Source organism: Homalodisca vitripennis, chromosome 2 (assembly GCF_021130785.1).
Source record: "Homalodisca vitripennis isolate AUS2020 chromosome 2, UT_GWSS_2.1, whole genome shotgun sequence".
Lineage (NCBI taxonomy): Eukaryota > Metazoa > Arthropoda > Insecta > Hemiptera > Cicadellidae > Homalodisca > Homalodisca vitripennis.
The window spans coordinates 41814104-41832138 of NC_060208.1; the positions used below are offsets into that span (position 1 = coordinate 41814104).

The 18035-nt window shown below is 31.6% G+C and overlaps 2 protein-coding genes across 3 annotated transcripts in view; one reads left to right on the forward strand and one right to left on the reverse strand.

Moving 5' to 3' along the window:
- The window catches only part of LOC124353838 (kelch-like protein diablo), a 63484-nt gene that overhangs the window by 9173 nt on the left and 36276 nt on the right, over positions 1-18035 (reverse strand). For both annotated transcript variants that reach the window (XM_046803859.1, XM_046803860.1), the window contains 2 exons: positions 2794-2986; positions 2050-2231 (listed from right to left, as the gene is read on the reverse strand). In XM_046803859.1, coding sequence (XP_046659815.1) covers positions 2050-2231; positions 2794-2986 — 375 coding nt within the window. The remainder of the gene's footprint in view (positions 1-2049; positions 2232-2793; positions 2987-18035) is intronic.
- Positions 5781-17668, forward strand: LOC124353840 (microsomal glutathione S-transferase 1). The gene is made up of 3 exons (XM_046803861.1): positions 5781-5998; positions 14583-14668; positions 16631-17668. The coding sequence occupies exons 1-3, from the start codon at positions 5867-5869 to the stop codon at positions 16875-16877; spliced, it is 465 nt and encodes a 154-aa protein (XP_046659817.1). The 5' UTR covers positions 5781-5866; the 3' UTR covers positions 16878-17668.

Below are 18035 nucleotides of genomic sequence, written 5' to 3' on the forward strand. Positions count from 1 at the left end.
GTACAAAATATTTTACTTTATATAACTTATTCTAACCTCTAGCATATGGCGTAGAACTTTTTGTACAATTTAAGCACATATGCTTTGTAGATATTGTCATGGTAGTTCTGAAAAGTGTGGTTGAAGACAAAATCTAATATCTGCATCTATATAAAGCCATGATGTCACTTGGGAGACAGTAATAACAATAGTTTCTAAACATACAGATATGTAACAATCGCCAGGAAATTATGTCGACTTGGAGGTTATGTAGAAGTGTGAGCCAAGTGTGAGGATGATGAAGACCACCTGTCCAGGTCAGCCACAGCTACCTTGTCCCTGTATCAGTGAAGCAGCGTTGGGCTGTATCACATGTTTGGCAGGCCGACAAACACATTATGCAAGATGTGAGTGTGCTTAGCGGTTTCAAAAATCATGAACGCTTTAGAGAAAGTAAAGAATTCATCTTTGAATCAGAAATAATATTTCCTCTTTTGTGTCGAGTTCTTTAGTCTTCGACAAGTTTAGAGAAAAGTCATAATAAATTTAGTAATGAAATATATTTTTTGGAATGTGATATTACCATAATTTCTTGTACATATAGCCTTAAAATTTTTCAGAGTTTTAATTTTGATACTAAGAGGAAATTTATTCAGCTGGCCCAATCAATAGTGTTTAATATTTTGTATATAAACATGCAAGATTGTCTTCTAAACAAATATAGATAATATTCTGTAAAAAATGTATAAAAACTGCTCAACAACACTGAATTCAAACTAACCTAACTTTAAAAATAACAACATATCTAAAATATGTTTTTTTTTATTATTATTGTATTGTTTATTGAGAACAAAATCTCAAATAAATCAATTTGAATATTCAAAAAGTATAACTTCACAACAAACACTTAACCGTGTATAGATGTAACCATATGTTCAAAATAAAATATCTTCCATAACTCTACAACCAAAAATAATATGTGAAAGTGTTTGAGACTTATGAAGTAAATCTCAATGTCACTTCACTACAGCAGACTTTTAAGTAGTCAACAAATCAGGTAAATCATGCCATGTAACAATCAACAATTGCTCTACTAAATAACCAAACATATATAAAAGTTTAACTAAGCATTTTATATATATTTATTTATTTATTTATTTATATATATATATATATATATATACATATTTATTGTTCTATGTATATTCCTCCTCTTGTTATACATTCACTAGCAGTTATCTCACACACAACTGCAGCGCTTATTAGATAAGTGATGGCCATTTGAAGATATTCCAATCCGAATTTCTGTGCAACATTCCATGATCTTTTATTGGGATAGTGCAAAATATTTCAGTAGCACTTGAATTATATTACTTATTGATTAGTCTGAGAGAGGAATCATAAAGTCAGAACCTGTTAATTTTCTTGGTGAGAGTACTTTTTATGTAATATGAAGGAGTCCTATGATAATGTTGAAGCAAAAGGAAGTATATTTGAGAACCATATTATTTCAGCATTCATGTAAAATTTCAACACAATCATACATAACGTAGCTATCGTGGGAAGGGTTGATTGAATATGAATGTTGAGTTTAGCTCCAATTCACCTCCCTGTTAGTGTAGTGTCTGGAATCTGGAGTCATGTTCGTCAGAAGAGATCTAATAAAAAGTCTGCGACAAAGAAGCTCAAAATGAACTCTTTACATCGTTATAATATATACAAGTTTCACAAAATTTGTAACTCCATTACAAAAAAAGCACTTGTACACTTCCCATTTAAAGTTTCCAAAGTACTAATATTACACAACCTCCATGTGCTAGTTACATCTGCTGAGGAACTTGGGGAAAAAATGTGTTCCACATTTTATAAAATAATTACTACAGTAGTATTACACTTGTACATTACAATTACACAGTAGTAGTACAGCACTTGTGAAGATTAATAATACAAAGTGGTCTACACCGATGGAGGTGAACAAAGCAGCTGTTATGGTTGGCAACCATACCAGTCAGCAACAATAGACTTGGCGAACTTGTACAAGTTTAATAGCAACCTCCACAACCGCATTACCCAGGCTTTATTTGTGACTCCGCCGGAGGTGTTGAAACCACCAGTGACATAGACGCTGTTGTTGGCGACAGTGGCGGCTGCGCCCTCTAGTGGCTCCGGGAGCGACACACACTCGTCCCATTCGTTAGCCTCCACTGAGTATCTCTCCACAGATGAGAGGGGACCACCGTCATTTCTTCCACCTGCAGAAAGATTGTGTTCCAAAATATAGATCACAAAACTCTAAAACAGTTGTTAGTTTAAAGGTTAACTCTACGGCCTAACCTGGAGAGATGATGGCCAAAGCATATCTGCAAGTGAACAATGTAACAATGAGTTTGGATGGTATTGGAACAAAATTCTTGCTCTTTTCCCCATTACGAAAAAAGCAATAGTTTTTGGCAGTTATAATAATATAGAAATATATCTGCCCGTCTGGAACCCAGCTTTAGTCACAATTGGTTTGAAACATTGTTTCTTCACTCACAGTCTAAAATACCAGACTTAGCTAAAACCTGGAAAACTGTGTTAAAAGTGTAATATGAAGCCAGGAGTTACACAATAAAACGTTACAGTTTTGTGTCAGAGTTGTTTCGCAACAGCTCTGCTGATATCGCAACTGTTCTAACTCATTTTAATCAGGAGCACTGTCATAATTCGTGATACTATTAAATATATATGTCTCTAGGTCTGCTGTATCAATCATCCTGTGGAAGTTTTTTTATGTACTCTGCCTACATCACTCTGACAAACTGAAGTACACACCAATAACGTAGACATAATCATCGGTATATGTAGTGGCAGCATAGATCCGAGCCTGCTTGAGAGGTGGCAGCACTCTGAACCCGTGGGTCTGTCCGGGGGATGGCACCATACACCGCCACAAAGAATCACCACTTGTAAAAGCCTCAACATTGGCTATAGGCCCTCCAGTGAAGCCTCCACATGAAAGCACCACCTGAAACAAATACACAGCTGTAATAATTCTTTCCCCTCATCACCAAAACCATCAGCCTCCAGGAAAAATTATCATGTTGTATCTTTATTGGCTATAAAGGATTTTAAACCTCAGCAAAAACACAATGTAATGTAGAATTATCAGTTCTTTAAATATCTGTATTCAAAAAACACAAGTATTACAAATTCCACACAAACATACATCCTTGTATGCCCTGCTCTGTCGTTCAGTTGACCATAATTTAGGTTTAAAGTGTGTGACAACAACACAGAATAACCAGAATAACTAAACTAGACAGTATACACACATTCATTTTAATGATTAACCACCACTCATAAAAACAGGTTTCCTACCATTAATGTTCCTACCATTCTGTTAGAAAAACAGAACAAATGTTCAACCAAAATATATTTCTTAAAATCAGTTAAATAGTTTATTAGCTTGTACAGACAGGTCCAATGCAGTAAAGCAGAGGCATACCAGAATCGGATACAAGTGATAAGATTGTGTTGTATATTATATACATTTCCTTCTTTTTCTATTTGAAAAAATAACTTTTTTTAGAAAGGTTTAATGGTCAGGAACATTTATTATGAGTGCTAAACTCCACAATTGATCAAAAGACCACAGTTCGACATTTTCAGGGGAAATATTTCTGCGATAGATTATAACTAATTCAAATATGGAATAAAGATTAAGTATTGTTAATACGAGAGTTGTAGAGTTGTGCAAGTTTTGTCAGCAAGTGATTTTCAGTTCCACAGTGATAACCCACAACTTAAACCCCTAAATAATAGCTTATTATTTCCGCACTGTTGTTTGGAATGCCAATGCGCCGTTAACGCCTATCAGCCCAGTATACAAGCAGGGAGTTGAACAAAATAACTGACGCAAATGTGGGCAGAATGAGAGGCAGCTAATGCGCATGCGCGGCCGTGAACACGATGTTCCACTGCATCCAGACCAGTTGTTTTGTTTCTGCTATTAATCCATTATTACATTAGCAGCTCTAGATATAAGTACGTTAGAAATAATAAGCAGCCTAACCATAAAATTTGTGTACTGAAACTTTATGTTTATATAGAGCTATTAAGTCTCTGGTATAATGTTGGGAAAATGGACCCACTTTCCATTATCATTTGTCTCATTTTATATACATTTCATTTGACCCACGGCCTATACGTGTCGAAATATTATTCAACTAAAAATTCTATTTATTTATATTCTATTGGAAATCCTCAGGTAATTCTACAAAATGATAAAAGATTAACCAATTGTAAAGCATTCCTCTCTCCTACTTCCCAAACGAAATTTTTGAAACTGTCTGAATATTTCTTTTCAAGCAACACACATACTGTTTAAAACAGCCTAAGCTTTATTAAACTTTCTAAAAGTATACAATGAAATGAATACTCTCCCTCCGTTACCGATTTACACTGCTCCAACAAAATGTATGTTTGCTGGAGGCCGAACCAAAAACAATATCTCCTTACAGTATTAATAGTATATCGAGCCCGAGCTTACTTCATTTATCAGTATATTTAAAAACTCCTCGCCTCTCAAAGTTCTTACTAGCATTGAACAGTAAGAGTAACGATCATTGTATGCTCGAAAGATAGAGTTTACAAACATGTTAACTTACACTTTTGATGCATCAAACGCAGTTTATAAACACGAAGCTTGTAAACGTACATTTGTCACGCTGACCTCTCGTTTAAAAAATTAAGTGAGGTTATGTTATGATTTTGCAGCCGCGACTCACGGCCGCCATTATGATGTTATTGAGATCTGCGGCGATCGTACTTCTTGTCCGCCAAAACAACAGAATAGTATCAGTTATGGTTTAGTCACTGTCGTTACAATTACGAAAACAAGACTACTTACCAATAAAGCGATGTTTCCAGGTCTTGGGGATTTCTTACCAACCATATCATTTCAATTATTTTACTCTACAGGTAAAATTACAATTATAATGGTGTATTATAATGCCTTTCAATATAATCACACCATATGAAGGAATTCTACGACACTTCGTTTGTAGAAAGTGTTTCAGAGCCCTCTATCTACTAAACAAAAATATTCTTTTTTAACCAAAACTTGTTTACCATGTATATCATAAAATAGTAAACATTTGTATAACCTCTGATTCCCATAACATGCATTATGACTACTGCATGAAAATTATTTCTTTCTTGTTGCAATTTAAATGGCAGTTTATAACGAACCCCCTCTACAACTTACGTACTATCACCATATAGCTCACTGTATCAGGTTGTTCCTTCTCTTACTATCACAGTACATCGCCGCAAGGAAGCCAAGGTGTTGAGAGGAATTGAAAACATATGGTCCACACGATATATTATTCAACAATAAAAGAAAGGGAGGCTCTGGCACTTCTCTCCCACAGAGAGGAATTCCGAGAAGTACCGATATCATTATTATCCTAAACCCCAAGGTATAAGAACCCACTCTGGAAATTGTAATAAGTGTCGTTTCAGGGGAAATAGGTAGATGCAAAACCCCAATGTTAGAAATCAACAATGAATTTACATTTCAACAAACATAACCGTAACATTGTTTTACTTTTCCCTAATAACTTTGAAAGGTTTTTTTTTATTTGTTAAAACTTACTCACCTTAGGTTAGTGTTTGTTAGATTAATATTTTATGTCCTCAAAACACCTAATATTGAATCGACTCGAGATGAAACAAATGCCGCAATAAAAAATGCAGCCACGGTACAGACACCACTCCCAACCCCCCTCCTCCTATCGCGTTACTTTGAACATCTCTGAGACCGACCACTCTGTTAGTAGTTGGTCTCCAGCCCGCGCGCTCAGTCAGCCGTGGTGATCACCGCACATTCACCGTAGCCGCCGTCATGGTCGCCCCCGAGAAGCTCCTCACTGTCGAGAACCCAGTGTTCCAGACCTACCTCTTCTATAGCTCCGTCCTCGCCGTCAAGATGATTGCGATGAGTTATCTCACAGCCAAAATTAGATTCCAAAAACTGGTCAGTAAATTTTCTTTACTTGTATACTTATTTGCGTTCGGTAGCTATAACTCTTGCTCCTTTTCTTCCACAGTTCAACAACAAACTCCAACATCATTTAGTCAATCTTTACATCTTTGGTACATTTAGGAGTGTAATTTTTTTGTATTATTTCAACATCCTTTACAAAAAGGTTTTGATAATTCCTTAATTTTACCATTTACAATATTTATTTTATTTTCTCAAAGACAATTTTACTAACCGTATTGTTGTTTTATCCATTGTTCAACAATTAACCATCGGAAATACAGTAACATTTTATAGAAAATAAGACATTTAAAACAGAGCTAAAATCTGTTCAATAACAGCTTGTGAATTAATGAATGCTTATTAACTTATACTAACTCACAATTATTAATTTCTCAGTAGCGTTTTTAATTACGACCAAATAGAAAAATTGGAGTATGTGGGGAGGAGCAAATGGATATTTTTAATCTCGTAAACTTGGGTGCCTTTAGTAACAATTAACTAAATTTAAAACACCCCTAGTTCTATTGGTTTTGTTCTTAACTTCTTAAATACAAAACTCCCCATCAAAAATAATAACTTAGAATTGCATTAATATTTGAAAAATTAATACAACATAAATAAAGAAAACTAGAGAAAACCTTTTTGGAAACTTCAGTTTCACTAATTCACATATATTATTTTCAACAGAGGATTAAACTAAAATATTGTTTTCTTCTAATTAAATCCACTCACACAGCTATATTAAATTAAATCAAGTTCATATAAAAATTAAAAACTAATATATTATGGAATACGATTTATTGAACATAACACAAATTTTAAAATCTTTGCTGCAAAAGAATATGATAATAAGTAGAGTTGTACTTTTATAGTACGTTGTATACTATTTTTAAGTACTAAAATTAAATTTGTAATTAATCTGAATGATCATATTAATATACATGAAAAAACAATCCTACAAAAGTAATAATGTTCATTATTCATCCATTATGCTTTTAAACATTAATTTTAATTTAAGATTGTCTTATAAAACTTTTGAGCTAATACACTATAAAAAATTACCACAAAAAAAATAATTATAATTTGCAACAAAAATAAAACATAGCAATTAACCATATGCAATATGTGATTTAACTCAAGATTAGAGTAAACACATATCACATAGACTTGTCCACTAAAACCGCCTATGAACCTAAGTTAAGCCAAACATTAAAAAATCGTGGGACTTAACATATTTTAAAAAGGAAAATCACATATTACAATCAAACTGGATTTTTTATCAGTCATTCATAACTTACTATGTGATAAAAAATTCAAAAATATCTCCTAAAATTCAATAAGGTTTCACATAGAATTGAAAATGTGTGGGACAGAAAGATCTTAAAGATAATCCTTTCTTCCACTCATTTCTTATAGAGGGCAACTGGGTAATAAATAGCCTAATCTTAAAATGTTCCCAAACTTAAAATAGTATCCAGACTCCAAAATGCAAATCTAATTAAAAGTGCAGGTCTCAAGGATACTTGAAGGTGAAAGTTTACACTTTTTTATCACTTCATTTAACTGAGCACAATCACCAAATAATGTTCTACAAAATATCTAAAATGCTTATAAAACTGTGTGAAATAAAAAACATTTAATCATGAGATACTTAAGGTTGAAGATACTTTATTTTTGAAAGATCTTAGATGTAGATAAGATATACAACATTTAATACGTGTATGTGAATGGAAGTGTCAAAGGGATCTAAAAAGGGACTTATAGTATTTATGAAAACGAATGATCAGAATAATAAACTTATGAATTCAAAAACTCTAACGAAACTTGAGGAGCCCCAGAACAAGTCGTGTAGCAAACCCTGCTCACAACATGAGCACGATACACTCTTACTAGAATTCCTTTATCCACTTAACAGAAACTACAGTTCAGAGCACAATAGGTGTGGAAGTTAGTTTAGAACAGATATAATAAAATGCTAATCGATTAATGACTTAGGACACTGTATTTAAGCCATTATAGAAGTTGCCTCTTGTTCATATTCTCCTCTGTTCATTATCCCGTAATGGACAGTCATTCTTTCATCCACATACACAGACATAGTCAAAATGGATCAATGCTGGAGAGTAATGATTTACATTTACAGAAAAAGGAAGATTATACTTTAGAAAAGAAGCCGTTTTAATAACCTTAGTTTCAATCTTGAAACGACCCGCTTTCACAGTGGACAAATGACTGAAAACAGCAACCGGTGACAACAATATGATCCACAACCGTAGGTCATATTTTACAACCACAACATGTTTTCCTGCTTTCCTGATCATTGGTGAAACACTCCTTCCTCTATTGGATATAGTGAAGTTCTATAATTATAAGACATTACACTTAAAGCATCCATCAGGTATTCTAAAGCATTTTTGCATCCTAAAGGTTACAATTCTTATCAGATTTATTCATTTTTCTTTGTTTTTTTAAGACTGCTGATTCGAATGTGAATTGAGTTAACTTAATCCAAACCTCAATCTAATGCTTCCAATGCTGAATATATAAAAAACATATTGGTGACTGAGCGTAATCGAATACTCTCTAACACTTTGGTTGTAAAAGGAGTTGTCTATTTTTGTATTTATCCATGTAATAATGAACCAACAGCTTGAACTATATCAGCTTTGAATTTTCCATGAATATTTCTCTTTACACCAAGAAACTATTATCTCAACCAATTTCAGGGAATGTAGTTCTAACAGATAAGCACTATATATGGGAAATATATAACTTGAAAAATCAACGAAAATGCTTAAAATGAATAGATATGGAAAAAAATAATATTTCCCATTTTTATATATCATGTATAATTATTGTACACAATCAATCAAAAATCATGAGGCTAGGTCATAGGGCATTTTATTATTTTAGGAGATATCCTTTTGATATCATTTATAAGGTACAGTTCATAGAAGCTTAATTAGTAGTTGAATACATTTTATTCCTTTGATAACTATGTTCCTTAATTTGTGATGTTTACTGTATTCAGGTCTCAAGATGTTTTTTAGATTCCAAATGACATTTTTATTTTCATAAAGATGAATTATTAACACTTTTTAACATTTATTTATTTATATTTTTAAATGATGTTCTGTGTGTCTTTGGAGGGGTTTTTCATTAAACTGAGCATTTAAAGAATACTAAAACGTTTTAGATGTTTTAGTGATTAAATATGAATTTTGCACAGCTAAAATGCTATAAACTGTCACTTTTTACTCTTTAAACAAAGATATATTGTAATCTTTAAAGGTCCTAGGTCCAATCTGCATATGGTATTTTTTGAATTCACACCATGTGCAAGAGACATTTCTATGCATTTTAGGCGAATCATGAGATGACCCCTGGTCTCCTTGCATACCCGCAAATTAAAGGTGCTAACTACAGCAATTTTCGGCATCAGGAAAACTGGATGAAACACTTTCCACATTGTTTTCTTCTCCAAGTTGAATAATCATTTCATTCGCAATATCCTCCATAATTCCATCTTTCACTCAGTATTCTCTCTCAATTTAGATTACATGTTCATAATACTTTTTCCAGTCTAAAGACCCAACAGAAACCAGAACTTCATTCAGTTTTTGCTCTAGAGCTAATAACAACATGTTGCCAAATGTATTCCTGGATAAAATATGGCATTTAATTTTTGATCAGATAAACAATATTGTGTTTAAATCACATACATTTATATGGGGGAAGCCTACTGTATGGTCCTGTTCTCTTAACATGATACCGATTTTGTAGTTTTTTTACAAGGAGCTCCATTGCTGGATTGCTTGGAGCATTGTCCTTGATTAGGACTGAGTTTGAGTCAGAACAACTCCTTGGTGAAAGCATTTTTCAAAATTAATCACATTCAATTGACTGTGACAGTCTCCACACACAGTGTTAGCCTTGTAAATCAAGCGCCCTCCAGTCGAAAATTAATCTTTTGACCCTATATCTACAACTATTAAATGGTTCAATGAGTTTATATCGGGCAAAACACCATCCATAGTATTACTCTGCAAGCACTTGCAGCAAGTCAAGTTTCCGTTAACTCATATTTCGTCTAGACAAAACATTTAATCCCACTGTTTCTAAATGATTTTATCTGGCAAATATTTTGTACCCCCAATTTACAATGTCTTCTCGTTCTATTAAGACTTTCCTCTTCTATATTTTTCACAAAATACTGATAACAATTTCTACTTTGGTTGGTGTAAAAATCCCTCATCACATATAAAATAACCCTCCCATCAAAGTCATCTGCAACTACTGCGATTGTCAGGTTGATTTCTATCTTTTTCCAGGAGTACGGAGTTTTTTATTTGGTGTGTTCTTTACTTTTTTCCAAATGGTGTTTACGGTTTCTTTTTTTGGACAAGTTACAATACTTTGCAGCCAGCACAGTTACCTTTGACATAGGACAAATCAATGGTTTTTGCGCTTCATCATAACACACAATTACTCTTCTGATTACTTCTCTCACACCAACCCGAGTAGTAGCACCAGTCTTCGAACAGTAGCCATTAGTAAAATTTAAAAAAACCCAATACGAGCATGAGAAAATCAGCCAGGTCAATATAACAAAGGCACATCTATTAAAGCTGCCCCTTGGAACAATTAACTTGGAACAACATACAGGGTTTTCACTGAACAGTTCTTCCATAAACAAAAAATACCCTTTATATCAAATTAAGTTCAATGCTTAAACATATTTTAGTTTACAATCTGGACATTTATTATAATTATTTTGATGTTTAATGATTTATTGTTCACCAATTGGAGTAAATCACGACATACTAATTCAATATTGTTCTCCAGTGTTATAATGGGTGACATAATATTTTTAACAAAATAATATGTGCATGTTACTAATGTAAAAGCCTGCTAAATCAGATGATACTGCCGCAATATACCTGTACCATGTGACTTGCTTACGTGACTTCCTAATTAATAGTATAAATGCGAAAGTGCTTTTGTTTGTTTTCAAGCGTAAACTACTCAACAGATTGTACTTAAATTTTACATGCTCATTCTTACGGTTCCTGGGATGAATATAGGCCTATTGTTATTTCAAAAATCCCTCCGGGCTATGTCCTACTGGTCTTTAAAGTAGGAAAAATCCCATCATGGTCTCTAAAGTTGTGTAATATTAATTGAATGAACTTGTCAAATGTAATCAATTGTTCTGTGTAGCATTGTTTTTTATTTTCAATTTGTTTCAATGTATAGTGAGTGACAATGTGTAAGAAATAGCCATTCTCTTCACAACTTTTTAGATTTCAATGATTAGGAAAGTACTCATCTACCTTACAAAATTTGTTAAACCATAGGATGGTCACAATTCCAGCTCTAAATGTTCTAAAATATTAACAATATTTTTCAGTTTATAAAGAAACAAAATCTTTGTGTCATTGTTAATGTACTTTTAACTGTTAATTTTTACAAAATTTTAAGTATTATATCTAAAAGACAATGTTACTACCTAACATTAACTATAAATTTAAAGACTGATATAAAATCCATCTTAGTTCACTTTGCACAGAAGTAGGCTTCTCTGATTTGAAATTGAACAAAACATAGTAAGAACAAAGTAAATCACAATGGCCATAAATATACAATTTTTTATATACTTTCTTGATTGTGGCAACAAGGCAAACTCAACATTGGCGTTAGAAATATAATTCATTTGAAGCAGCAAAAGGTCATACGTGTGCAACACCTACTAAATTGTGTGCTAAGCAGTAAGGTAACTGCTAGCAACGCAGATATAAGTGAAAATGTAGTCTATATTGTACTTTCATTTAAATACTGTCATGAAACGTAAATTAGTTATCTTTTGACAAAAAGTAGGCTTCTCAGAGCTGTGTATGTATATATATTTTCTAGATCGGAAACAGGCAAAATCAGCTATGGAACCATACTAAAATTACAATGTCTATAAACACAAACTTTTTAACATATTTTGTGGGAAGAAGGCAATATTGACATTAAAAATATAATTCACTCAAACCAGAAGTGCTCATATAGGTACAAAACCTAAGAAATTGTATAAGATGTCGCAGGTACCTGTTAGCATTCATATAAGTTGTATATTCCTAATCTATTTAATTTAATGTAATTTAATGTGTTATGAAATAAATAAACAAAAGTGAACTGAATTTAAAAATTGAGATCATCAGCTGTCTTTGTTTTGTATAAACTTCAGTTCAAAGTCAATAATCTCAATTGACACTGTTCGCTTGCCTTGAGCAGAACACTCCCCCATAATCGCTTGAGTGCTATTCAAGTTCAGTTTTGCCTGTGATCTGACCGGAGCAAGGCGATCGCCAAAGAAAACATCTCTGTGTTTGGCAGGGAATAAATACACCAAGGTCATAACAGTCTGAACTGTTAATCTCCCAGTGTTATCTGAGGCTAAACTTAACCTCTGGGAGATACAAATGTGTGCAGCAAAGGCAGGCTTGGATAACTGAAGTTTATTTTCATCCTCACATATTTCCTTGAGAGCTTTCAATGCAAACAAACCATAGCCCTCTTTTCTTAATGTATGCTACTGATCAGCTATTTGACTCCCCAACTTTTCTACACTGATTTCTCAATTTTCTATTTTATTACGAAAAAGAAACATTCATAAACATTCATAAAACAAACAGTGTTCTGTTATTTCAGCACAGTTAAATTTGGCTGTAATAAAATGATTGCATAAGAGAATATTAAAATTTAATTTACAAAACTGTTTTAATGACCAAACTTCCTAAATTATATACCAGAATTTATGTAATAAAATAAATTAAATGATAGTACAAAAATAGATAATTACATAAAGTTTATTTTTAAAGGGTTTATTTCTTATAATGCACAGCATAAACTAATTAGTATTATGCATATTACAAAAACAAAATACTATATTAACATTACTCACCCTTATATGTAATACATCAAAATTATAGTTATCATTTTTATGTGATTACTCAATTTGTGAATTAGTAACATCTTTATACAAATATTTCTATACAGTTGTCGATTTTTATAAATTATTTCATTAAATGTTGTAACAATAGAGCGTGTTTTTTTTTTATTGACAGCACTGTCCATTATATATTAGAAACATATAATTCTTAATAGCTTGGCTCTAAACAAATTTGAGATGCAAGTTGAATTTTATATTTTGTTATAAAATAAAATTACTGTCTTCTACATAATTTTACTTAAACACTAATAACCACTCATAAACTTCAATAAAAACACTAACTGAGTTGTTAGAAACCTTTACAATAATACATGCTAAATATATACATACTTTTAGCTCCATACATTAGTGTTATTATTAATATTATCTTACTTATAAACTGACATTGTAACAATTACAAATTAAAGCATTGATTAAAATTTAAATATTAAGAGCTGGATGTACTGAAATGATTGAGCAGTCCCATAAGAACAATGATAAACTTGAAACCCCTTTACAATCTTACTATTGGTCATATATATCATTTAGGGTGTTTTATTTTAGGAGAAGCAGATGATCCTATCTCAACTATACAAAATTGTCAAACTTTAGAAACGTATTTCTCAGAAAATAAATCAGATATCGTAATTATCTTTCCATATTTTTATTTCTTATTTCAATTGCAACAAAATAAAGTAAGGTTTACCAAAAATGTTTAACAATATTTTTAATTTTTCATATAAAATCTAAAATGTTTTATATTTAAAACTATGTATAATTTTGTGTACAAAGTACATTTAAAATCCTCACTTTACTTTAAAGAGCAGTTAGTAATAAACAATTTTTTTTAAACACATGCAGATATCTTTTGGGGTTACTGAGAAAACATTCCTGAGTGTTATAAAAATGTTATTTTTTTAGAAATCACATTTAAAGATAAGACGGGTATGGTGAATGCTGAATTAACCTTTTAAAAAATTCTGCGCATCACTTTGCTTACAAAATAAAAACTACTTATCAGAATTTAATAATTTTTATGTTATTTTAAAGCTAAAGATGTATGAGACAAAAATTAACATTTGGATTAATATTTTGATCCAAACAACCGTCCAACTCCTTAAAGATATGATTAATACATATACAAACACTTTTTAGTTTTTCTTGGAGTGCACACTTGTTGAATATATAAACAATGAAGTACAAAGATTGAATCTTTTATGACAATACTAAAATAACTCAGAAAGTTTGGATGCATATTAATTTTATTTTTAATATTAAATACCTCTTATAATTCTACGGCAAAAAATAGCACATAACTGTTTGAGGTTTAACGTTATTTTTATAAAGTTAAAATCAAGATGAACAGCTCTTAAATTTAATATTACTTACAATGCTTTGATATCTTGTGACCTATTTGAATTGATGAGTCAACAATAAAAAATACTTAAATCTATACAAAGAAACAGGCACCCTTCAAAAAGTGAAACAGAAAATAGGAAGAGTCTAATTTAATAATGCATTGAACATGTTTAAAAAGTAACAACTAATTTACCTTGAGTTCAATAATTTAATTTTTAACAGCTTATACTATTTTTGCAGGTGTTTGCGAGCCCTGAAGATATCACATTCAACCCGAAGAAGGCTAAAGTTAAATACGATGACCCAGATGTAGAAAGAATTAGAAGGTAATGTATAACCATGGAATTAGTAAAAATGTAAAGAATGAAATCTAGCAAGCATTTTTCAAATCTTACAATTATATTGATTAATTGAAATATATACAGTATATGTGAGCAATGAAATAGATAAATTTCAATAAATGAATTTTTGTACAACCTTACAAGAATAATGTAAGAAATTCAATACATCATCGAATTTATAAATTTATTTTCAATATACCAAACTGGAGTAAGATCAGAAAACTCTGAGATAGAAAACAATATTTATAAATTTTGTCAAATATAAATGTGATATATTGACTAATTATAGGTTACTTTAAACATTTAATCTGATAGTGTCATTCAATACATTACAAGCTATCAATCCGTCAATTAATCAATCAGTTTCAGTAGCAATAGCACAGTGACTGCAGCAGCATAGCATATTTTCTGTTGAATAATACAATCAATCTGTTATTTCTATTCAACTCTTTTTCAAAAAGAGTTCAGTTCCGAGCATGATGATTCCATAACTAATTACAATACAATACTTTTTTGGATCAACTCTTTTCGCACAACAGGGTCGGCTATGAAAAAAAACTTTGACAGGTCTTCAATTTAAGGTGCGAACTTCAGAAAATGTTGACAGTATTACAGCCTCGGTTCTTTGAAGCCCTCACCACTATTAAGCGGCATGCTCTAATAAACTGTGAGTAAAATTTCTATCCTCACAAGGTCATGATTGTTTAGAGCTTCACAAATATGATTTTGACAAAGAATATTTTGTGAGAGGATGCTTGATCCTCTTGCAACAGTTCTTTCTTTATGAGTCCTTCATTGATGTATGGAAGTTTTCCATTAATTCTTGGTAATATGTTATCATTCATATAAGTGGAATGCTTGTAGGTCACTGAAATCGTCGTCACTTATTACAAAATTTTCAGTTGATGGATTTGATTCTTCATCATGTTGGTCTTCAATTTCTTAATCAATACCAGCATCACTGAGTTCTTCTGCATCAGTAATACCCACATCCTCTTCTTCATTGTTTACATCATTATTAATTCCAAGCTTTTTACTCTACTGATTAAAATAACTGACTTCATGATTGAGCTGTGTTGAAAATTCTTGATTTTTTTTAAACATTGAGCAGCATGAAACCCCTTGGTTCTGATATAGAACAAGAATTGTACGTTGTTTTTTTTTTTTTTTTTTTTTTTTTAAAAAAAAAAACATAATTTAAATCATGTATGTATTTACTTAATTTACTCTGTTGACACATTCCATGCAATTGTTAATTTTGTCTCTACCCAAAAAAGATTATTATTATTATTATTAAATCCTTGACAAACGCACCAGTTGGTCTGGCACCATCATGTTATTCCTGTTAACAGTGTATGATGCATTAGCACATCTGCTGTAATCAACGTATTAAACTACTGAACAATAATTGTTTAGCTATACTTCATCTAGTAAAAATCTTCACTCGGCTCTATAATTATTCAGTGGTTCTGATTCCACATAACAAAATATGGTGCACTAGCACAATTAATATGTTAACTTTCTGGCCATCCATAAATAGTTCTCAAAATAAATAACGACAAAACAAGTTTTGAAACAGACTTGTGAATGAAAAATAGGTTCAAATTCATGGCGGAGTTTTGGTAAGAACAAATTGATATACTTAGACTTCTATGGAAATGCACTATAAAGACATTATTGCTTGCAGTTTTAATACAAATATTCAGGCCCTGTAAAGCTGTTTCCAACTCGAAAAAAGAATATAAGGTACACTAGACCTACTAACAATTGAATTAAAGCTTTATGATGACTGGACTTTATTATTTTCCTGTCATTGCTGACAGTTTGTCATTTATCACAGATAATAAGTATAAACTTGTGTTAGTTGTGTGCTTGTTAATTTTGTTTTTACACTTTTCTCCATACTTAAAATCATAGTTAACATTTTTTAAATTTGATCTGTTGCAGGGCACACTTAAATGATCTCGAGAACATCCCGCTATTCCTGATCGTCGCACTGGTATATGTCATGAGTGACCCCAACCCATGGATCGCCAACAATATCTTCCGCATATTCACACTGGCCCGGATATTCCACACTGTTGTCTACGCAGTGTTCCCCTTGCCTCAGCCTTCCCGATCACTCGCGTTCTTCGTCGGAAATCTCGCGACAGTGTACATGACTATACAGGGATTCCGCAAGTTTACATTCTAACTGTCCCAACTAACACAGTTGTCATCGCAACACTGGAGGTTGGTATCACCATCTACTGAGCAGATAATAATGAAAATGAATACTTTTCTAAATGAACTGAAGTAGTATAACAACATTTTATGGCTGTTAGTGTTATAATAGCAAATAAATATCAGTTGTTTATGAGAATTTTAACACTGCTCATGTGATTTTTTATTGTTAAAGAAGTTTCAATACTACAGAGTTGCTATACAATTCTTACATAACAATAACATGTTAAGGAACATCTTCTCATTTGATATCGCTATTAAATGCCTCTATATTTATCATTATTTATTTTGTCACAACATCTGCATTCAGTGAAATGTCAATGTAATGCTCCATTAACGTAAAATATTTTAAGAGATGAAATACTTATAAAAAAATATTGATAATATAATGTTATCATGTGATAAAAATTATTAGAATTTTTTTACGAGACACCAATGACCTCAGCTTCACTTAAGAATGTATTCTTTTAATATTTGATTGAATGTTCAATTTTAAAATTGTTGTTTCAAGCTGAGATTATTTATGTAATAAAACATGAATAATTTTGCTTAAAGACATTACAATACATTTTAATGCTATGATTGACTGTATGTGAGTATTTTATAAAACAACAGTGTACTGGAGTAATTTATATCTTAATTTATATAATTATGTGTGATGTTTGTAGAAACTGCTGTAACTGTAAAAATTGTTTTTTGTTCTTAAGAAAATATGTATAACAATATAATTGTATGTCTTTGTAAATAAAACTATGTATATTATGTGGTGTAAAATGGTTTATTTTCCTAATCATTTCTAAACATCTATGATTATTTCGTTATTTCCAAAAAAAAATAAAAGCTGAGAGCTATTTTGTACTTCATTACCACTCAAACTGGTTTTTCTTTAAATCAAAAAAGAATTCCACCTAAGAAAGAAATTGATCATCATTTTGGTGGGAGTTCAAATAAGAGAGTATAAAAAAAAACAAAAGATTAAAAGGTTAAATACAACAAAAAATAATTTTTCCTCTGATTGTAATTTTGAGCTTAACATACTTAAAATTTAATGTCAGACATACAGTAGAACCTCTTTATTCCGGCACGTTTGGGACTCAACACTTGCCAGATTAAAGAAAATTCCGGACTA

Bases quoted from the DNA above. Each gene is read 5' to 3' on its own strand.
- LOC124353840 (XM_046803861.1), top strand. From the start codon at position 5,867: ATGGTCGCCCCCGAGAAGCTCCTCACTGTCGAGAACCCAGTGTTCCAG. The intron at 5,999-14,582 runs GTCAGTAAATTT...CTATTTTTGCAG, and splicing joins AAATTAGATTCCAAAAACTG to GTGTTTGCGAGCCCTGAAGA. The intron at 14,669-16,630 runs GTAATGTATAAC...GATCTGTTGCAG, and splicing joins GATGTAGAAAGAATTAGAAG to GGCACACTTAAATGATCTCG.